Source organism: Ochotona princeps, chromosome 2, assembly GCF_030435755.1.
Source record: "Ochotona princeps isolate mOchPri1 chromosome 2, mOchPri1.hap1, whole genome shotgun sequence".
NCBI lineage: Eukaryota > Metazoa > Chordata > Mammalia > Lagomorpha > Ochotonidae > Ochotona > Ochotona princeps.
The window spans coordinates 13,577,934-13,601,318 of record NC_080833.1 but is presented as its reverse complement, the minus strand read 5'-3'; the positions used below and the strand labels follow the sequence as shown (position 1 = coordinate 13,601,318).

The following is a 23,385-nucleotide window of genomic DNA, read 5'->3' as shown; positions in this document are numbered from 1 at the left end:
ATGTTGGCCTGTTGTTTCTGGTCTTCTCTTTCCTTCTATTCTGTCAAAATAATGGTTTTATTGTTGCCCTCACTAGCAAAAAAAAAAAAAAAAAAAAACCTCCCTCCCTCTGGCCTGCAGTCATTATCAGTGACTGCCAATGACCTGATTCCCTCCATGCCGTAAAAGATCATCTTGTTGATCACTCCCAGAGAGTCACTGCCTCAGGCCGTGCCTGGACTGTGTGCCGTTCTGGGCTTGCTGGGAAGTTGCACTGCAAGCTCCTGCCGTTAGCTGCCTTCGTTGTCTTCTGTGCTGCATGCTCCCTGATCCTGCTGGTGCTGTATGATGCACCTACCTGAGTGACTCAATTATTTTCATCTGAGTGTTGTAGACTCTAATTAATACGCAGTTTTCTCTCAAAATGAAGGAACACTAGTTCTCTGATATTTCCACATTGTCCTGTCTACTCCCAAAATGGAAAATCCTCAGGACAGTCCTTTTCTAAAATGTTTCTCATTTCCTAAAATATTTCTCCCTTTCTTTTAACTTCATCAGTGTTTTGCTGTTCTTCATCATGTGGCCCAATTCTCATTTCCTCTTAAGGACATTCCCTTACTACTTCAGTGCTTTTGACCTCACATACATAAGCCACCTCTATGGTTAAAATTCACCATAGTAATCTTCATTCATAAATATCTTCTCCCTGCAACTAGATTTTGATTGTGGCAGGCTTTGCACTTCTGCTTCTAGTGAGTAAATGATTTTTGTATTTTTCTAGTCTTGAATTATCGTCTAAATTATTTTTATGTAAAACAAAATTAACATTTGAAACTAAAAGATGCTGGATCTGCACATTGTGGCAAATGCTAACATCAGAGTAGTGGTCCAACTTCCAGGTCCTCCACATCTGATCCAGCTCCTTGCTAATGCACCTGGGAAAGGAGGGGAAGATGGCCTGAGTGCTGGGGTTTGTGCCACCCGTGAACGCGATCCAGGTGCAGTTCCATACTACTGGCTCTGACCTGGCCCATCCCTATCTGTCGCAAACATTTTGGGAATAAATAAGTAAATGGAAGAGCGCTCTCTCTATTTTCTCTGTCACTATGCCTTTCATATAGATAAATAGATCATCTTAAGGGGAATAAACCTAGAAGATACTATATAGGTGATATATGCAATAGAAGGGGTTGCAGTGGCGTCTCCCTCCCATCCTTGTTAAACTTTCTTTGCTTGTTTTTAATCTTCTTTTCTTCCTTTCTTTCTTCCTTCCTTTCTCTCTTTTCTTCCTTTCTTTTTCCTTCCTTCCTACCTTCCTTCCTTTTTTTTTTCCTTCCTACCTTCATTCCTTTCTTTTTTCTTTCTTTTTTTCTTCCTTTTTTTAAAAAAAGGCTTATTTATTTGAGAGACACAGAATTTCCTTCCACTGATTCACTACCCAGATGCCCATAACAGCTGGGATTGGGCCAGGAGTAAACTCCAGTTCTCCCATGTGGGTGAAAGAACTAAATTATTTGAGCTGTTGCTGCTGCCTCCCAGAGTCTGCTTTAGCAGGAAGTTGAAGTCAAACCAGAGCTGGGAATTGAATTAGGTACTGTAGTATGAAATGCAGACAATCTTAAGTACTAGACTAATTATTTGCTCTCTTTAATAAACTTTAATTTTTTTTTCTTGTAAAAGCAGTGCTGACTGACTCATTGCTGAAGAACTTGACAAAATGATTTTTAAAAATTTTAAGATGTACTATTTCCTGTTGTTATATTCATACAATCTAGAAATAATTTTATTTATTTGAAATAAATGTTAGAGAGGTCTTCTATCCCCTGTTTCACTGCCCAATTCTTGAAACAGATAGGACTGGACCAAGAGAAAGCCAGGAACCTAAAACTCCATCTGGATTTTTCTCTTGGATGGCAGAAACCTAGGTGCTTGGGCCATCATCTACTGCCTCCTAAGTACAGTAACAAGCAGCTGGGTCAGAAGCAAGAAGCAGTTGGGACTAAAACCAAGAATTCAGATGCAAGGTGCAGGCCTTCCAATCTGCAGCTTTAGCTACTATACCATGTTCCTTCACCAGAGATAGAAATTTTCAAAGGAGTTAACTCTTTGACATTTTTAATCAAATTTCTTATATTATCCTGTTTCATTTTTGTGAGAAAATTTACTACAGAGTAAAACTTAGCTTTGGTGTGCAGTTCTTTAAATCTAACAAAAACACAGAATCGTATAACTGTCATAATCAAGATATAAAACGTTTTCATCAACTTCCCAATATCCTTTTGTACTGCTTTATCCCATCGTTTTCCCCCATGGCCACCCCTGGCAATCACTTTATCTCTAACATACTGCTTTTTCCAGAAAAATCACGTATTTTCTTTCTTTCTTTCACTTGGCATGACTTCTTCCATTTGGCATAGGTATTTTAGATTCATGTATATTATTATACATATGATCAGTTAGATTTTAATTGTCAGCAATATTTTGTTATTTAATTATTTTAAACTTTTTATTATACTTATTGCGTTGCAAATGGATGAAAAGTCTTTTCTATTCCTACCTAATCTGATGAGTTTCTGCAGGCTTGTTTTAGAAGACAGCTACATTGTATTGCTTACCATAATTATGTTAGATCATCATTTAGACAAATTCCTGTTTTTGAATATTGAAATCAGTTTTTCTAGAGGGTTAGGATAGAAGTTATTATAACCAAAATCTTTTTATTTATTCCTAAATATGAATAATGTTTTAGTAGTAAAACTACTCGGTCAAAGGGTACATCCATACTTTTAAAGCTTTCAGTACACATTGGCAGAGTACTACACCCAGTTTCTAGATTTCTCATCAGTAGTAAAAAGAAGGTGCTATACTCTTCCCCTAATTAACCCACAATCATCATAACTTGGGAAGTTTCATTTAAGTTATTAGAAAAAAATGAATCCAGTATTACATTGTCACAATTACTCTAATGCTTTTCTCTTTTATGTGGTCTTCTAGGAGCTTTTTAGAAAAGTTCGAAGTATATTAAATAAATTGACACCACAGATGTTCAACCAGCTGATGAAGCAAGTGTCAGGTCTTACTGTTGACACAGAGGAGCGGCTGAAAGGAGTCATTGACCTGGTGTTCGAGAAGGCTATTGATGAACCCAGTTTCTCTGTGGCTTACGCAAACATGTGTCGATGTCTAGTAACGGTAAGAAGAGAGGAAGGAGTAAAAGCAGAAATCGCCAAGAGGTATATTCTCCCCTCACTACACATTCTTCCCAGAAGTCTCATTGGGGCAATGTAAAGGGGAGAATATATTTTTAGCACTTACTGGTATAATATGACTGTATAAAGAAAATCTTGCTTTACAAAATGTATACTCACTTTCTAGAAGGGATATGGAGACCAAATTGAAATGAGCATGAGATGATCTCCACCTTCTGGAACAAGCTGTAATAACACAAACAGTTGTCATGAGCATCCAGTTTGTCCTGATGTATCTTACAGAAATAAAGCACATGCTTGCTTTTACCCTTAATTTTGACATTAAAAAGCAAGTTGTTTTTAATTCTAACTTCTATGGAAATGAAAGTAGAGCTGTCCTGTAATCACAATGCTTTGCATCTGTGAAAAAAAATTGTATTTCTTTCTGTCTAGATTGTCCATAGCCATTTAATTTCCACAGCCTGTCAAATCTAGAGCAAGACAGAATGAAGACCAGATACTTTCTTCTTTACTACTCATTGCCCTCTTGTGTTCTGCAGTCATAAAACTGCCATTTACTCTATGGGTTTCCCTTCCTGTTACTGTCGCCAAGGTACTTCTGTCAGAAATGTATGACCTTTATAATATTTGAGCTTTTTCCTAAATTACTACAACTCATTGTCATCATGCCTCACTTCTTAGAAACAAGCTATGAAAATGCAAAATTCTATCATTCTACAAATCCTTTTGAGTACAAATGTCAAAGGCAGGTAAGTCTGTTAGTGGTTAGAATAGTCACATCTCCCATTTTAAGTCCCTAAAGTCCATATTGAAAATAAATACATAATATAGTAGAGTGTTGCTGTTTGAATTAGTGGTTTAAACCTAAACCATATTGGAAGAAGAAGAAGCTAGGCATATTGGTTTGAGAGTTGCAGATTTTTGTGGAGCAAATACACTTTCAGTTGGGCCTGGAATCATGATAAATGCAAGTAGAGAGATGAAAGAAAGAAGTCCTGATACATTCAAGTCTAAAACATCAAGCATGGCACAATGGTTACAATTCGGGCTTAGAAATCTCATAATCTTGGGTTTAATATTTAAACTTTACAAATAATTTCACATTCCTACTTTACTACTTGCAAAATTTATAACCCTAGAATAATTTACCAAGCTCAGCTTTTAATATATAAAGTAAATTCAATTGACATAAGATAAAATGTGTAATATTTATATTATGAGGATAAATTCAATGAGATTATGTTAAGCTCTTGACTTAGTATTATTTTCCCTGTAGTAAACCATAAATACGTTGAAATCAGGCTAGTGATTGATAATAGGGAAACTCCTTGAAATGCTAGCTGTGGAATGAGGATTATTATAATAGAAACCATCCATGTGTTGTTTTTAACAATTATTATAACCCAGAATGTTGTGGACAACAGAGCAGTGAAGCAGCCATTGGAAGAGCATTCTTCATATATCTGTGTCTCTCTGCTTTTTAAATCTGATTAAAAAGAAAATAAGTAAATAGGGGACCAGCATGCTAAGGATACCTTTCTGAGTCCTGGCTTCTCCACTTGAGATCCAGTTCCCTGCTGATGTACACATGGATGGTTACTCTAAAGTGATTATCTAGGTAAATCTTTTTTTTTTCATGAAGTGTTAAAGAGAATAGATATTTTTATTTGTATGATTTTTAAATATTTGTTTTTACTTGGAAGAGTTACAGAGAGAGAAGGAGAAACAAAAATCTCCTGGTCCACTCGCCAAATGACTGCAAAGGCTGGATCTGGGCCTGTCTGAATTGGCTCTTCTGGGTTCTCCACATGGGTGCTTTAGACTTGGGTCACCCTTCACTCCTTTCTTTTTTTTTTTCTATTAAAGATTTATTTATTTTATTGGAAAGGCAGATGTACAGAGAAGAAGAGAGACAGAAAGATCTTCCATCCGATGATTCACTCCCCAAGTGGCCTCAACGGCTGGAGCTGAGCCAATCCGAAGCCAGGAGCCAGGAACTTCTTTCTGGGTCTCCCACACGGGTGCAGGGTCCCAAGGCTTTGGGCTGTCCTAGACTGCTTTCCCAGGCCACAAGCAGGGAGCTGGATGGGAAGTGGAGCTACCGGGATTAGAACCGGTGCCCATATGGGATCCTGGCGTGTTCAAGGCGAGGACGTTAACCACTATGCTATCATGCCAGGCCCCCTTCACTCCTTTCACAGGCATATCAGCAGGGAGCTGGATTGGAAGTGAAGCAGCTGGCACACAAACTGGCATCCATATAAGATACCAGTGCTAGAGGTGGCAGCTTTACCTGCAATGCCACAGCACTGGCTTCTTATTTACTTTTTTTTTTTTTTTTACGTTATTTGAAGAGCAGAAAGACACAGATGTACAGAAAGTTAACTTCTGTTCACTGGTTCATTGCCCCAATGCCCGCAACATTTTGAGTTATAGCAATTGCTAAAAAATAATACATAGGTGGTTTCTGTTATAATTATCTTCCTATGTTATTATCTTCCTATTATTACAGCATGATATGATTAAGCTTCTGTTTAAAGCACTGGTTCCAGGAGACTAGAAGGTGCACATTTAAGAAAGACCACAAGCATTTGCCTAACAATTAAGACACTAAAATGCTCAGTGCCTGGGTTTAAGTCCCAGCTCCACTTCTGATTCCAGCTTCCTGCTAATGCAGATTCCTGCTGGGTACAATAGTGATGGCTGAAATAATTGGGGTTTTGCCCACCAGGTGGGAGAACTGGCTCCAGCCTTTTATCACTGTGGTCATTTGGGGACTACATCTATAAGGGCTCACTCTTTCTGTCTCCTTGCCTCTGAAGAGAGATTTACAGAGGTGAATGAAACATACTGGGCTTTCTCAAGTCGCTCTGAAAATGACATACATAGGGACTGGCAGTGTGGTTCAACAGGCTAATTCTCAACCTTCAGGTGTCAGCATCCCGTATGGATGCCAGTTTGTGTTCCACTTCTCACCCAGCTCCTTGCGTATGGCATGGGAAAGCAGCAGACAATGACCCAAGTGCTTGAGACCCTGCACCTACATGGGAGACCCAAAAGAGACTTCTGGCTGCAGACTGGCCTGGCTCTGGTTGTTGCTGCCATTGGGGGATGAACCAGTGAATGGAAGATCTTTATCTGTCTCTGCTCCTTTCTGTAAATCTGCCTTTCAAATAAGAATACATTTTAAAAACAAAGAAAAACTGACATATATTAGACGTATAGACTGTTGCCCGTAACATCAAGCTGTAGTGTGGCAAGGCTTAAGGGGATTTCTTTTTTTAAAAGTTCATAAACCTTGTTCTTTTGTTTCTGTACTCAAGAGTACACTCTAGTCTTTATGTCTGTAGCATCTACAGAGCATCTCTGGGCCTTCCAGATGTTTCCTGGTGCTTTTTTCATTTTTCTGTGTTATTTTTTGAGAGGCAGATAGGAAGCATAGAGGGAGAAACAGAAAGCATTCTTGTCTGTGGCTTACCCCTCAGGTGCTGGTAATGGCCGGGGCTCTGGAGCGCACCACTTCTGTTAGCTCAACTGGGAATGACAGGAGGAGTCTGCAACATACCGCTTTCATGAATAACAAAGTGTTTAGCTAGAATTTTACACTTATTTGAGAAGGAGGACATTGAATGGCAAATGGAGAAAAATGGACAAGAGAAATATCCTTCCTTTAAATTTGAATTTTAAAATATTTGATGTTATTGAAATGTTAAATTGTTGTAGTTTTGTTTTACTCGTAATACAGTGAATATCTCTGTCTCAGAAACCTCTAGAATTTAAACTCCTAAGGATAGGGACCTTTTTCTACTGTAGTCACTGCTCTTTTCCAGTGCCCAGAGTGGTTCCTTATACATAATAAACTTGTTGGAAGCTGCTGTGAGCAGATGCCAGAAGGAAAGAATAACCAGCTTCAAACAGTGTATTATAATATGCCCTGAGACTACTTCTGCTACTTTTTCCTCTGTTCTGGTAGCTGTACCTCAGCTACAAAGACTAACACTAAGGATAGTGGGGTTTTTGGTCCTTTATTCTGTGTTTTGTGTTACTAGACCCAGAATTTATATGTTGCCACTTTAAGCACTTAAAAGGAACATGAGGAAAAAATGACAGGACTGAAAATAGGAAGAGACACTGTGCACAAGGGACACAGATGAATCTCCTCAGAAATCAAACCTGGGATTGCAGACTTGGAAAGTCAGCTTGGGCAGCAGCAAGTGGGTAAGGGCAGCTGGAGGAGGAGGGTTTGCATAGCTTACCTGATGAAAGATGACAAATGCATTGATGTAAAAAATGGAGCAGAAATTATCTACCCCATCACAGCTGCATGCACTTTTAACTCTCATGGTAGTCCGTCAGTGTTACCTAACTCTTCAGATGTATCTAACAGTGTATTTTGATAGGTTATGTTCCTAATATACATGGCATGTTACATGCATTTTCAGCAGATGACTTACTAAGGTCAGGACCATAACCACTAGTAGAGTGTCACTCTTGACTCAAGTTACATTTAAATTTTATTGCTTTATTCCTATTACCATGTAAGAGCTAGCCTCTAGAAACAGTAGTTTTAGAATTAGTATAGAAATTGCATTTGTTTACATGATACTCAACATTTAGAATAGCTTACCTGTCCAGCACATGCCCTGGGGGCAAAATGATTACTGGGCCATGAGGTTATCAGCAGGTTCTGTCCTGACACAGCATTGAAAATCCTGAGCATGCTAAGCCATGCAAAGTCCTATCCTTCTGCTTTCTGTTCTGCTTGACTACCATGATTGCTGCATAGCTGTTATTCCTTGATGACTTCTTCGGCAGTTTATTTCTCTTGGAGAAGACATACATGTGCCCTCAGTGCTAACAGATACGCCGGCAGTATGAGTCTTGATACTTAGAGAAAATTACTACATGACACTGACAACATTCACATCCTGTGGTAACCAAAAAAGAGGGGTTTGGAGGGAGCCAGTGCTTTCTGCTGAATCCCCTACTTAAGCTAAAATATTCCTACTGACTCGCTTGCTCCCCAATAAAAAGAAACCATCTCATAATCCATTTAAAGCACAAATACATCCTTGTTTTGATAACCACTTGCTATTAATGAGAATTGTAGTTGCTAAATAATCCCTTTTCTGACATGCATACTCCAGGGCACAGACAACAGATACATTTCAGAACTTCAAGAATCCACTTCATGAATCCAGAAAAGCGGTTTTGCCATTTTATATGGTAGTGCTCAGTAGAGATTTCCGCTTTAAAGTAAATAAAACATATGTTTGGCCACAAGTAACCTTAAAAATGTGAGCAATTGCATTTTCTCGATATCAATCATTATATCTGGATGGAAACCTTGTGAACCTCCAAATGTCACTGCTGCTTCACACTGAATCTTTCTGTGTGAAAGTATCATGAGATACTGGCCATTTGTTAGGCCAAACTTCTGAACAATTAATACCTTGTTTTGGTGCATGTGTAATAATCAGTAAATATACTGCTAGACATTGATAATCAGAAAGTACTAACAGTATAGCACTGTGACATTCCCTTAAAGAAGAGATGTCCTGAAAGTCCTCAACTATCCTGACATCTTCTGTTTTCTGAAATTAGATTTTACCTGCTACAGTAGCTCTAATTATCTCCTAACTTTTGTCATTTCTATTTGTTCCATTAAATTAAAATACTTGACAATGGTAATTTTTAAAAGTGTAGTAATAGAGGTAAATCAAAATATATAGGGACTATAGATATATACTATTGATACATGGCTATAATATCATAATATCATTATGTTGATTTCTAATTCAACAAAAAGCACAGCTATTAAAAATATGAGAATAATATGTATCTTACCACTCAAGACATCTTACTGTTGAATCATGAAATGTTTGAAACTTTCTACTAAATTGTAGAAAGTCTGCCTGTTTTTTAGTTCACATTATGTTGCACAATGATTAAAGTAGATACCCTGAATGTCTTTAATCTTGCTACTTTTACATTTTCCTATCTGCATGCAGCTGAAAGTACCCATGGCAGACAAGCCTGGGAACACAGTAAACTTTCGAAAATTGCTGCTGAATCGTTGCCAGAAGGAATTTGAAAAAGATAAAGCAGATGATGATGTTTTTGAGAAGAAGCAGAAAGAGCTCGAGGCTGCCAGTGCTGTAAGTATGCCAACAGGACGGTGTTCGTGCACGGGCTGTCTGGTACACGGAAGGCCTCGGACAGCATCTCCCTGCTTCCCCAGGAGGGGCTGCTTTGCCCCTGTTAGTGCCGGAACAACTCAGCCCTCTATACCAGGATTCAGTCCAAGCCTAGGCGAGGTCACTGGGTTCTGGAGTTTTGAAGTGGATGTGGTCTTTTGGGGTATAGTTCTGGGTTTTATGGAGTAAGTCCAAAGTCACTCTCAGATTCTCAAAGGGCATCTGACTCTCAGAGTGTGGACCATGAATCCTTTGTGCCTGCTGCTGTACAGTACAGCTTTCATGAGGATGTTCTTGTTCCTTGTCACACAACAGCCAGAGGAGAGGACAAGGCTTCATGATGAACTGGAAGAAGCCAAGGACAAAGCCCGACGAAGATCCATTGGTAACATCAAGTTTATTGGAGAACTCTTTAAACTCAAAATGCTGACAGAAGCCATCATGCATGACTGTGTGGTGAAGCTGCTGAAGCACCATGATGAGGAATCCCTGGAGTGCCTGTGTCGCCTGCTCACCACTATTGGCAAGGACTTGGACTTTGAGAAAGCAAAGGTAAAAGTCCAGAAACTCAAGAACCTTCCACAGAGGCTCTGTCCAGTGCAAAAGTGCTCCATCTCTCTCCCACAGTCTAGGCTGTTAATGTCTCTCCTTTGTCTAAGCTTGGCTGGTTGACCAGCGTTATCATTATCTTATATCATTTGCATCAGTGTCAGAGATGGCAAGTGTCAAATTGTACAGAAGACAATTGTTCGTGTTGTTCATCACCTCTTTCTTTTCTTCCTCCATATCTATTAATAGGGCCATTTATTTGTATAACAAATTGTGAGCTGAAATAGAAAAAGAAATGGGTCAAGCCCAAGGATGATGCAGAAATGTGGAAAACCCAGTAGTTTTCTTTAAGTTTATGCTCTGATTAATGGCACAGCTGTCATAATAAAATAATTCATTAAATATACTATCATTCAAACAAAACATAGTGCATGCCAGGGAGGGAATCTGGAAATTAGAAGTGCTTCAAACAGATAATATCAGAACTGTTCTGTAACATTGGAATCGGATAGAATTATGTTTGGCAGTAACAGAAAAATCCCAAATATTGGTGTTTTCTGTAATATTGAAGTTTCTCACTTGGGCAAAATTCAGAAATATAAGTCCTATTAAATGTTTTGTGTTGCTAATGTGGAACTATTGTCCTATTGACTCTCAGGAAAATTACAAAGCATACCATTCCCTGTCTCTTTAAGATGGTTCCAGGGATCTGTAAAGTAGCTTTTTCATTTATATTCTGGCCTATAATAAATGCTGTGATCAAAGCCATCTGCCTGAAAGTCTGAAAAGTGTAGTGTTTATTTTGGGTAGTCATACAATTAAAAATCCTGCCTTGGGACCTGGCGCAACAGCCTGGTTGCTAAATCTTCACCTTGAATCCACCAGGATCCCATATGGGTGCCAGTTAATGTCCTAGCTGCTCCTCTTCCCATCCAGTTCCCTGCTTGTGGCCTGGGAAGGCAATGGAGTATGGCCCAAAGCCTTGGGAGCCTGCACCTGCATGGGAGACCCAGAAGAATCTCCTGGCTCCTTACTTCATATTGACTCAGCTCTGGCCATTGCCACCACTTGGAGAGAACCAGTGGGTGGAAGATCTTTCTCTCATTCTGCTTCTCTCTGTAAATCTGAGTTTCCAATAAGAGTAAATAACATCTTTACCCAAAAAAATCTTGCTTTGTTATTCCTTAAATATTGAAAAGTTCTTTATAAAGAAAACAGGTACATGATAAAATTGTATTTGAATCCCTTAGCCAAAAATACTAATGATCTTCTTTCTTGCAGCCACGTATGGACCAGTACTTTAATCAAATGGAAAAAATTGTGAAGGAAAGAAAAACTTCATCTAGAATTCGATTCATGCTGCAAGATGTGATAGACTTAAGACTGGTAAGTAGAAAAGAAGAAAAATACCCTACTAGTTCACCGTATTCTTAATGAACTGAATAGAAGGATAACTAATATTAACATGTAAAAAAGCTTACTAATTGTGACGAAGTTGCCACCTGTAACACCAGCATCCCAGCACTAATTTGAATCTGGTTGGTTAGAAGCTGTTTCATTTCTAACCCAGCACCCTGCTAATGTGGCTGGAAAAACAGCGGAAGATGGACAGCCCAAGGACTTGGGCCCTGTCACCCTTGTGCAAGACCCGGATGGAGCTTAAAGCTAGAGGCTTAGGCTCATTTGTGACCATTTGGGAAGTAAACTAGGATTTAGAAGATTCTCTTCTCTCACTCTTTCAATTAAACAAAATATATTTTAAAATCAAATAAGTAAACAATGCTTTTTGCTTTCAAACTCTTTGAACTTGAGTTGACACATTAGTAAGAGAATTGGGTAAAGGACTGAAGATCTCTTGCCTGCTGGGCGTTTCTGTTCCTCACTCTGATTATCAAACTACACTGCACTTTTGAAATAAGCAGTTCTGGGGCAGGCACTGTACTGTAGCGGGAAAAGCCACTACCTGTAACGCCGGCATCCTGTATGGGTGCCCACTCATGTCCAGCTGCTCCACTCGTGGTTCAGCCCCCTGCTGCTGATGGCCTGAGAAAAGCAATGGAGGATGACTGATGTGCTTGAGCTCCCACCACCTGAGAAGAAGCACCTTGCACATGCCTTCAGTCTGGCCCAGCCCCAGCTGTTGCAGCCATCTGGGAAGCGAACAAGTAGATGAAAGATCTCTTTCTCTCTTCTTTCCCTCTCTTTCTCTGTAATTCTAACTTTCCAATAATTTTTTAAATATTTAAATAAATAATAAGCAGTTCTGAATTGACTATTTTCAATGAAATTTAGTTTTTCTAAGCTAAATAATCAGAAAGTGTTATCTTCACAATGAATATTTTGACTTAGTTGAGCCTCATAGTTGATCTCTTAAATGAGGATATTGTCCACCTTGAAAATTTACTGTAAAGATTTAGTGAGATCATTACATAAGGAGCCTACATGTTGATGTTTTCTTCTCTGTTGTTTTTCTTGCGGACTCTATAATATTCTTTCTTAATAATACTTTCCTCTCTTTTCCTGTGTCAGATACTGTTTTTAGTCACTAAAACCTGGTTGTTTTTTCTCTCTCTTAGTTAACCTCTACAACAATACAGTGCATCCCATCCTAAACTAGAGAAAGGGAATACAGGGCACACCCCTTTCCTGTTCTGTGTCCAATGTTATTGACAGATATTTGTCTTAATAAAGCCCAGGCATGACCTTGGGATCTCTCCTCTTACCAAAGCCACTGCCAGTTGGTTGGAAGTTGTGTACTGATTAAACCTGCTTGCCGTTCTTGCCTCTTTCTAATAAGTATAAAATACTTCCCCAGCTGTGTCTTTGGCTCCTTATGCTTACATCAGGTAGTGGAGTATTAGGGAAGAGGGAAATGTGAAGAGACAACTTCTGTGCTTAGCAGAAAGGATAATCACAGGACACGGTGGTGTCACACTTTGTGTACAATACCAGAACTTTCACACTGGAGGAAGAAAAATGCTAGTCATCCTCTGATTTGAACCCCTGTAGAGTGTGATATGAGCCAACAGTATCCCTAGATTCAGGTAGTGCCAAGGGATCCTCTTCCTTCCTGATTCCTTTTCTATTTCCTCCTTTCAAATGTGCAAATTAATGATAAAATACATCTGGGGCAATCTTTCCTTCTTTTTTACCCCTAAATTTGCTATTGTATGAAAAGCTGCTATAATTTCAGATTTTGCAGGTGTTTTATGATTTCTCAATAGTGAAAAACTTCCCATTTATTTTTATTTTCACTATCTGGCTGATAACCTGATTTCCTACTTTTGTAGTGTAATTGGGTGTCTCGAAGAGCAGATCAAGGGCCTAAAACTATTGAGCAGATTCACAAAGAAGCTAAAATAGAAGAGCAAGAAGAACAGAGGAAGGTCCAGCAGCTCATGACCAAGGAGAAAAGAAGACCAGGTAGGACTCCACCAGGCTTTAGAGAACTTGGGAACTCAGGGAAAGGTATTGAATTCTCCCAGGAGGGGGCATTTGGCACAGTGATTAAGATGCCAATTGAAATATTAGCGTCCCATATGGGAAGGCCTGGTTTGAGTAACAGCTCCACCTCTGGTCCAACTCTTTGCTGATCTCTGATCCAGCTCTTTGCTGATTTGCCTTGAGGAGCAACAACAGATGGCCTAAATTTTTGTGAACCTGTACTCAGTGGGAGACGGGGATGAAGCTCCTGGATTCTGGTTTCAGTCTAGTCCAGTCCAGGTTATTGTGGCCTTTTGAAGAATGGACTGGAACCACTGCCCATATAGGAAACCAGCATTACAGGCAGTGGCTTAACCCATTCCACTACAACACTGGGCCCTGGAAGAAATCTTTCTTTGAAGAAGGCACACTTAAACCTGAGTCTTAGTGGTAGATTCAGTTTATTTATAAGGTTAAAATAAACATGTAAAAAGGAGTAAATAGACTTGACTGAAGCAAAATTTAAGTGTTCAAGAGGAGTGGAAAATGTTGACCTGAAAAAGTGAAGCCAGATAAAGAACTTTTAATATGTGTGTGTGTGTGTGTGTGTGTGTGTAAATTTTTTTAAAGATTATTTTTTTTTAAAGGCAGAGTTAGAAAAAGGAATACTAATTGGAAGTGGAGCAGCTGTAACATGAACCATTGTCTGTATGGGATGCTGGCGTTGGAGACAGTGGCTTAACCCACTGAATGCCTACAAGATTAAGAACTTTTTTTACATGATTTGGCAGATACTGAAGAGCCACTAAAAAAAGGAATTATGTCATGGTAGAGATACATAATTAGAATCTATCTATTGCTCTTTACCTGGGAGTACACTGAATTCGACTAAATTGTGGTTGCTCAGTCTTACTTGTAAACAAGTGAGACTTCATTGCAACAGGAATAGAAAGGAAGAGATATATATGCAAGAAGTATGAAAGATAAATAGAAGACATTTTACACCTGAAAAAAGCAGTCCATTGGGGATGCAAAACCTTTTTAGAAGACAAATTGTGGCATCTGGCACTGCAGTGTAGCAAGTTAAGCTGCCCATGACACTGGCAAGTCATGAGTGTCAGTTGTGTCCCATTTGCTTTGCTTCCGGTCCAGCTTCCTGTTGATGTATCTGGGAAGGATACATCAAGATAGCCCAAGTACTTGGAGACCAATAGAATTCCAGGCTCCTGGCTGCATTCTGGCCTAGTCTTGTCCTCTGCAGCCATTTTGGGAGTAAATCAGCCGATGAAAGCTCTCTCTGTCTTTCTTTAACTTCCTTTCAGATAAGTAAATCTGAAAGAGACGTTATCAATTTTTTGGTGCTTGGTCTTTCCAGAAGACTGTACATGGGAATGCTCATCAGTGCACTACGCAGTAGTCAGGGTAATGACTTGGGTCATTTGATAAAGTTGTTGAAATTATAGATGGAGCCTGTCCAGCTTTCAATTTCAGCTCTTCTATTTTATAGATATGTAGCATTGGAAAACAAAGCCATAACAGCATAGAATTTTTGTGAGAATCAAATTTTGTAAAACATTAAATGTTATTGTACCTAGTTCATATTGTATTATTTTCTAACTCAGCCCATACTCAGTTGCTATTTTTTTTTAATTTTAAAGATAGATTTTATTTATTTGAAATGTGGAGTTACAGAGACAGTAGGAGAAACAGAGAGGAATCATCTGTCTGCTGATGCACTATACAAATGACCACAACAGCCACGGTTGGACCAGACTGAGGCCCAGAACTTAGGGATTCATTTCAACCTCTCACATGATTTCAGTGAGTTAACACAGAGAAAATAAAAACATGTTCACAAATAAGAATCAGAAAATCTTTTGGATAGACAGTTTGGTGATCCCTCATTTGTTTATTCAATGAATATTTATTGAATACCTGTCAGTTAACAAGTCATGCAAAGTCAAGTCATGTGCCTTGTATCTTATATAATGTTACTATAAACCTAAGTAAAATAACAGTTTGTGAATTTTTTTCTATGGAAAAATTAAGTATTAAACAAATATGGAGAGTAAAAGGTTTAGTAATTATTTACTAAGGTTGCAATTGTAAGTAGGGAGGTTGCAGAACCTGGGAAAGTTGATGTTGTTTAGGGCCTGGTGCAATGAATGGTTCAATGGCTAAATGCTCACCTTGCAAGTGCTAGGATCCATATGGGCACTGGTTCGTGTCCCGGCTGGTCTCCTTCCCTTGCAGCTCCCTGCTTGTGACCTGGGAAAGCAGTTGAGGATGGCCCTTGGGATTCTGCACCTATGTGGGAGACCCAGAAGAAGCTCCTGGTTCCTAGCTTTGGATCAACTTAGCTCCAGCAGTTGCAGCTACTTTGGAAGGGAACCAGCAAATGGACTATCTTTTTCTCTCTCTTTCTGTCTGTTGATCTAACTTTCCAATAAATATAAATGAATCTTAAAAAAGAAAAAAAAAGTTGATGCTGTTTGAGCATAGATCCAAAGCAAATTTTATTTTATGTGGGTACTTGGGGAAAGGAGTCTTAGGCAACAGGAAGAAGAAGAACTTGAACAGTATATTTCACGAAAAGCAAGGAGAGTTAGAGTGTGAGGGTCCTACAGAGGAAAGTAGGAGACGGTCGGGACTGAGAGGGAATGGGGTCATATTACTGAGAGCATGGCAGGCCATCTAAGGAATCTCGTCTCTGTGACTGAGGTGGAAAGATAGAACAAGTATTTTGAACAAAATAATAGCAGATTCTGCCGTATACTTTACTGGGATCATACTGGCAGTCGTGACAAACAAGGGTGGAAACAGGGAAACCAATGGGGTCTGTTTAGTAATCTGTGACAGACTGCTAAGAGGGTAATAGTTAGAAGGGCTAGATTCTGAGAACATTGTAATATGTTGTGAAGGTTACTATGAAGTAAGAAAGAAAAGAGGAACACCTGAACTGATGAAATTTAGGAGAAGCAACTTTGGGGAAAGATCAAAGCATGCTCATGTCACCTGACACCAGCAGGTGCAATCAGTCCCATGTGACCGGTTTGAAGTATTCTGGTTGTGAGCTCTCTCAACAGTAGTTTGGTCCTGCTTTGTCCAGTGCTGAATGTTCTTTGTGTCTCTTGGTTTCTCATAGGTTAGTAAGCATGTTTTTCGTAGGATCCCCAGTGTAAGCAGTACTTTGGCTTCATACTTTTTTTAAATATTTATTTATTTTTATTGGAAAGAGGAGATATCAAGAGAAAGATTTTTTTTTTAAAGATTTATTTTATTTTTATTACAAAGTCAGATGCACTGAGAGGAGGAGAGATAGAGAGGAAGTGGAGCTGCCGGGATTAGAACCAGCGGCCATATGGGATCAAGGCGAGGACCCTAGCCACTAAGCCACACTGCCGAGCCCGGCTTCATATTTTTAAGCTGTGGATTTAACAAGTTGGCAGCAACACTTCAACAGCCTTTTGTTCATTTCCTTGGTTTTGCTCGGAGTGGCTGGCTCATGAACATTGCTCTCTCTCCCCATGTCCTCCTGACTTGAGGAGTTGAGTCACTGCCCCTTTCTGTTCCTCCTGCAGGTGTCCAGAGAGTGGATGAAGGTGGGTGGAACACTGTACAAGGGGCCAAGAACAGTCGGGTTCTAGACCCCTCAAAATTCCTGAAAATCACCAAGGTAAGTCTGACATTTAAACACAACTTACCACATTCCCATTACAACTCTTTCTCAGAAAGTAGTTCCTACTCATATAAAATAGCCATATGACATATTTGAATAATTTGGTTTTTGTTTTTGCTGTAGATACATTTTCTACATTGGTCAGCATGTTCTTGTGGTAACAGTACTCCTTTGGGTTTATGTGTGAGTTTACTAAGCAGGAAGTACCTAGCTCAATTCTTAGAATTATGAAATGTTTATTACAATAGAGAGAATGGTAAATAATTCTTGAGCCATCTTTAGTTGCAAGCTTTCATGCATTGTGGTGTTAGCTCTAGGGGGAAAAGCAGTTATCTGTTTAATTTAACCATGAAAGGAACAAATACGTTTCCATATACAAGGCCTAAAAGAAAAAGAGGACCTCCCAAAAAATCTTCTCTGTAATAAAAATTTTTGAGAGTCCATGAGCATTAACAGGAGAAAATTTCTTTAGAGATGCCTTCAGTAGACTGCTCACTGTAAGTAACTTGAAGAACTTCAGAGAATCCAAAGAATAAAATCAAATTTACTGAAAGTAGGTTTGGCACATCATTTGTAAATCTAGTTTGACCCTTACTTGTTATACACTTTCCATAGATCTGAAAATTGACAATCTGCCAGCAAAAAGTAAGGCTTTGATAAAAAATGAAATAAGTGAACTAGGTCATTTGTATCTTCATTCACTTTGTGTTTTTTGTTTTTTAATTTTACAATTTTACTTAAATATTTATTACAAAGGTGAGGAAGTTGCAGACCCATGTGGCCTCTGATTAGTATGGCGAGGGCTGAGGGTTGAGAGAAGGTGTGTGAGATAAATCGTTCAGTTTTCCCCCCGTGTCAGGGTTTGAGGGGCAGGGAGCTCTTTGCTATCAAACTACATTAGTGCCCTGATAGAAACAGTTGTTTGATGTCATTTTTGAAGCCCCAGTATTGGAAAAGAATGTTTCAAAGTGTTACTTGAGTGGTCTTTATTGTTCTGAGAAGTTGTCAGCTTCTTTACACCAAAAGTCAGAAATTCTTACACATGTTTGCTGCTTGTCTACCTCAGTGTGACCACAGACCTAGATGCTTGTTGTAGAGCCTGGCCTGGAGTGTTGTTCAACCTGTCCTTCTTTCCATCATTTGATGAGGTACTCAAAGTCTTCCATTGGCTTAGATGAAGATGGCTATCTTGGCCTTTTGTGTTCTTCTGAGTGTGTTCTCCACTCTTGCATGGGGGTCAGCCACTGAAATGGCCCAATCCTGCACATGTACCCTGGATTGGCCCCATGTCTATATGATTTTCCCAGAGGTTGGGATCAAGTGCAGCAGTTTGGTTGGGAAGCTCCCCAAGAAACCTCCCCTGTGAATTTCTCAGACCTTGCTCTCAAGTGCTTTAGCTGGTGCAGAGTTGGGCTCAGTCTGTACATACCAGTGGGTGCAGCTTTCTAGTCAGTCCTGCTCGCAGCCCTGACCTCTCATCAAACCAGTGAGTGCTGTAATCTAGTCCAGCATAGCTCATCCCCAGGCTGGCTCTCTTGTGCATACCAGTGCGTGCTGCAACCTAAACCAGCCTGGCTAACCCTCATCCCCAGTTCATGTGCACACACAAGTGCTGCAGTATAGACATGCCAGCAGATGCTACAGCCTAGGCCAGGCTGATCTGTGCCCAGCCTCGGCTCTTGTGTGCAGTAACAAGTGCTATGATCTAGCAAGAATGTCCCCAAATCTCCTGCCAGACCTGCCCCCAGCTTTGGTTCTAAATCAGCATCTGCTGGCAGGTGCTACAGTCCACCCTAGCCTGACCTATCTTCAGCCCTGGCAATTGTTGGCGGGCACTGCAGCATTGCTTGGTCTAGCCCACCCCAGTCCCAGCTCTTGCTGGCAGGTATTGTGGCCTAACCTGGCCCAGCTCACCCCTGACCTTGGCTTTCATGTGCTGTGGTCTATTCAGGGCAACCCAAAAGAATCTCTGTCAGACCTGCTCCAAACATGGCTCTTGCAAGCATCAACCCCCAGTCCCAGCTCTTGTGCATACATACAGGTGCTTTGGCCTGACCCAGGGAAACCCTCTGGTTTCCACCACCCCATTTCTTTTCTTTTCCATTCTTTTTCCTTTTTCTTTTATGTGTGTGTGTGTTATTATTTTTTTTCTTTTTTTAAATTATTATTATTATTATTATTATTATTATTATTTTGACAATCTTTACATAGTTAATTTGGCTAAAAAGGTTCAAGGGCTATAGGAAAGTGGGTAAGACTATTATTTCCATATTGTTTCCTTCATGTATCTGAGGTAAAGGGGGATATTGAGGGAGAAGCCCCACCCAGTTTCCCACCTACCCCAAGTCCCGGATGTGGGGCATGTTCTGAGATCCTTGCTCAAGTGGTTTTGATAGTTCACCAGGTATGAATCACTGCCAGTCTCGCCGCTCCAAGCACGATGAGGTCTTTGAAGAATCCACTGATTGACATAGTCCATCATAGAGTCTCCATTTGCCCAGTATTTTGCTGCCAACATATAGCTGAGGTGGTTGATTGACCTGTTCTTTCCTCTGTCTTTTCTTGGTTAGGGTTCTGAGTCCGGCAGTTCAATTGGGGAGATCCCCAAAGAAACTTTGTCTGAGGTGTTCCCAGACCAGATTCTTGTATGTACTTGCAAGTACAGGGCCCGGCACAGTCCATTGCCCCAATCAGCTGGTGGTTGCAATTGCTGGGTTGGTTCTGTTTTCAGCCCCGACTTCCACTGGAGCCAATGGGTGTTACAGTCCAGCCTGGTTCTGTCCAACGCATACTCGGCCCTCACATAAACCAGTGGGAGCTGCAGCCTAGTCAGAGTGACCCACAATAACCCCCACCAGGCCTGCCCCCTACCCTGGTTTGCCAGTATGTGTAGCAGACTAGTCCAGTCTGTCCCACATCCCATTTGGCTCTCGTACATGTTGATGGGTATTGAAGCTTAGTTCCATCTAACCAGCTAAACATGTGTGTGTTATTATAGACACATTTAATCAGAGAAAGTGACACCCAATTTGTTGTAAAACACATAAATAAGCTACCCCATTTCAGCTCACTCGATTAACTGTGAGTGCAGTGGAAGCCCCAAGTAATTTTATAGGTGTCAAAACAAGCCCTCAGGTACCCCATTCCAACCCATCCCCAATGTCCAAGTCCCTGGCAACAAATGCCCCGACCATGCAATTATGCGGTGGTGATGATGGCAGTTGGGTAGCCATGTGCACCTATGGTACCACCGCAGGCACTCTGCCACCTTCCCTCCAGATATTTGAAAGAAAGTAGAATAGGCAACTATGGTAGCACACTTAACCCAAATTTGGCATTAAGAGGCCCACGATAACTGCTGGCTATTGGCTGCTTTTCTCCCAGCAGTGTACACTTGCCTAAATACAGAGCAACCTAGGTAATTACCTGCAGCTGGAGACCCTCATGCATTTTGTTAAGCTGAATATTCCCCACCTCTGGATCTCTCTCTATGATAATCTAGGATCCTATTTCCAGAGTTCTTGTATGTTCTAGTTGTTTATGTGTCAGAGCAGGTATTACACTAATATAAATGGGTTCCTGTCCACCTCCATTTCTACCAGGAGCTAGTTTTAATACAACCTCAACATCTGTGAATAATATACCAAAGTTTAATATAATATTGGTGTTCCTAAAATATTAAGTAATATTTATGCATGTATAGGATGCATATTCAGTTTATGTAACAAAGAACAGCAGGGCCAGTGTTGTGGTGTACTCCATAGAGCTGCCACCTGTGCTGCCAACACTGCATCCCATGTGAGTGCCAGCTCGTGTCCCTGCTGACTCAGTTTTAATTAAGCTCCCTGACCTTGGCTTTGGGATAACATTGGAAAGTGACCCTGGTGTTTGGGCTCCTGCCACTCATGTTGGGGTCCAGGACGAAGCTCCAGGCTCCAGCTTTGAACTGGTCCAGCACTGGCTATTGCAGCCATCTGGGAAATGAATCAGCAGATGGAAGATCTTTGTCTCTCCCTGCCTTTCTGTTAACTCAGCTTTCAATTAAATAAGTACATCTTTAAGAAAGAAAAAAGTAATAGTGTCAAGCCTACAATATTACTACCTTAATACTTTGGAAGGTGTGTAAATTGTTAGTAAACTTTATGTGTTCAGGTAGTTAGACTGTAGTTTCTCTAGATATTGTAGAAAAGCTTAAAACCGGTAAACATGTTCATTGAATGCTAATGTTCCAGCCACCATCCCCAAACTAACATAAAATGTTTGTGTCTATTGGCCTTGTTTTCTGAATTAATATTGTAGTATTTGAGCGGAGTTTTTTTTGTTTTTGTTTTTGTTTTTAGTTACTAGGCAATATTCTACAAGAGGAAATCTTAGAAGCTTATCTTTTGCTTGCCTTCTTAAGTAGAAGAAAGGATCTAAATGAATACTGTATATGAGTGCCTTCAAACTGTGTTTTATAGAAACTGCAAGGAGGTCCCAGAAGCCAAAAGGATCTCATGTGAATGAGAACAGCTCCATTTTATGTTTCTTAAATTGGTGTTCCAAACAACATTTTGTTAGTAAAATTGATTCTGTTACACTGAAGAAGAAAAAGAGAAAGAATGTCTGTTCTGCAATAACTTGTGTAATTGATTGGTGGTCACTTATGTTACAGCCCACAATTGATGAGAAAATCCAGCTGGTCCCCAAAGCACAGCTGGGAAGCTGGGGTAAAGGCAGCAGTGGTGGCGCAAAGGCAAGCGAGACTGGTAGGTATGGAACACTGCTCTTGGTCACAGGTGTGGCAGCCATAGTTTGCTTTTCAGCGTGTGCAGTCACTGCCTAGCAGTTTTAGGGAAAAGTCTACAGACTAATCATGCCCAAAATTTCATTGATAACCCTCTCTCATTAATATAACTAAAGAGCTTCCTCTTCCAAAGGCTGTTACATATTTGAAGTTTTTCTTTTTTTTTTTTTAATTTTTTTCAGTTGAGGGGTGGGGGTTGGTGACACTGCAGGTTAACCTGCTACTTGGGACCCCCACATCCCAGAGTAGGATGTCAGTTCAAGTTCAAGATGCCTCACTTCTGACTCAGTTCCCTACTGCTACACCTGGGAAACCAAGATGATGGCTCAGGTACCTGAGTCCCGGCCCCTCTGTGGGCTACCCAAATGGAGTTCCTGGCTGCAGGCTCTGACTTGCCCCAGCCTTAACTGTCAGGAACATTTGGGAAATGAACCACTGAATGAAAAATCCCTCTCCCTTTCTTCTCCCTTACCCCCATCACACTGCCTTCAAAGTAAACAGATCTTGATAATTTTTTTTTCAGTTGAACTAGATTATATAAGATCTTAATCTTTTGGATTCCTTTGTTATTGATCTGAGATTCGAAATACAGAAATTACTGTGACTAAGTTAAAAGGGAAAAATATTGAGGAAAAAGCCAAGGAGTTATAAAAAGAATAAAAATTAAATAGAAACACGATTAATCTCTTTCCAGTATCTGCCCTCTACTAAGTAATTTCTGGTTTTTAAAAAATTTTTTTAAATGTTATTATTCACTTGAATCCACATGTATATTTTTGCATAAATGAAATCAGAGCATTTATATTGGTTAGCTTCATTAAAGTGTAACAGTTTGTCTGGCTTGGCTGGCTTCTGTCCTGTTTAGTATTCCTATCCCTTGCACACTATACAGGATAATTAATTAAGATTTTAGAGCATCAAATGGTTGTAATGAGCAAATGTCTAAACTCTGTGCTGTATGCAGTGTTCCTCTAATGCTTTGCTTCCCCAGGTGAGGGAGCTAGATTGAGACTGGTACCACCTGAGCTTGTTAGCCTGGTTTCAGTCCGGCCTGGGGAGACAGCTGCATGAGTGTCTGCACTTGAGTTGTGTGACTTTTTTTTTTTAATCCTCAATACCTGTAGATGCCTTACGGTCAAGTGCTTCCAGTTTAAACAGATTCTCTGCTCTGCAACCAGCTCCCTCAGGGTCCACATCGTCCACACCGTTAGAGTTTGACTCCCGAAGGACCTTAACCAGGTAAGTCACCAACTACATCCTTACTGAGTGTATCCGGCTTAGCAATGTATGTTTCTTTCATTTTCTCTCTCTTCTTCTCTTACACACACACACACACTCACATTTCATCCCTAAAGTCGATTTCCTTCTTTAATATTTACACATTGTATTTTATATGGTAGGGGCATCTTAAAATGATGTTTAAGGGAAAAGCAGGTTTTCTAGCAAATGGGTAAGATCCAGGGCCATGCTGTGGATACAGTGGATTAAGCTTCTGCCTGATGGCATCCCATATCAGAATGCCGGTTAAAGTCTCTGCTGCTCTGCTTCCACTCCAGCTCCCTG

General features: G+C 40.1%; 1 protein-coding gene across 12 annotated transcripts in view; it reads left to right on the top strand.

The window, feature by feature from the left end:
- The window catches only part of EIF4G3 (eukaryotic translation initiation factor 4 gamma 3), a 352,621-nt gene that overhangs the window by 287,966 nt on the left and 41,270 nt on the right, over window positions 1-23,385 (top strand). For all 12 annotated transcript variants that reach the window (XM_058676306.1, XM_058676302.1, XM_058676366.1 and 9 more), the window contains 8 exons: window positions 2,974-3,171; window positions 9,200-9,346; window positions 9,701-9,937; window positions 11,216-11,320; window positions 13,225-13,357; window positions 16,939-17,033; window positions 21,691-21,784; window positions 22,947-23,061. In XM_058676306.1, the coding sequence (XP_058532289.1) occupies window positions 2,974-3,171; window positions 9,200-9,346; window positions 9,701-9,937; window positions 11,216-11,320; window positions 13,225-13,357; window positions 16,939-17,033; window positions 21,691-21,784; window positions 22,947-23,061 (1,124 nt within the window). The remainder of the gene's footprint in view (window positions 1-2,973; window positions 3,172-9,199; window positions 9,347-9,700; window positions 9,938-11,215; window positions 11,321-13,224; window positions 13,358-16,938; window positions 17,034-21,690; window positions 21,785-22,946; window positions 23,062-23,385) is intronic.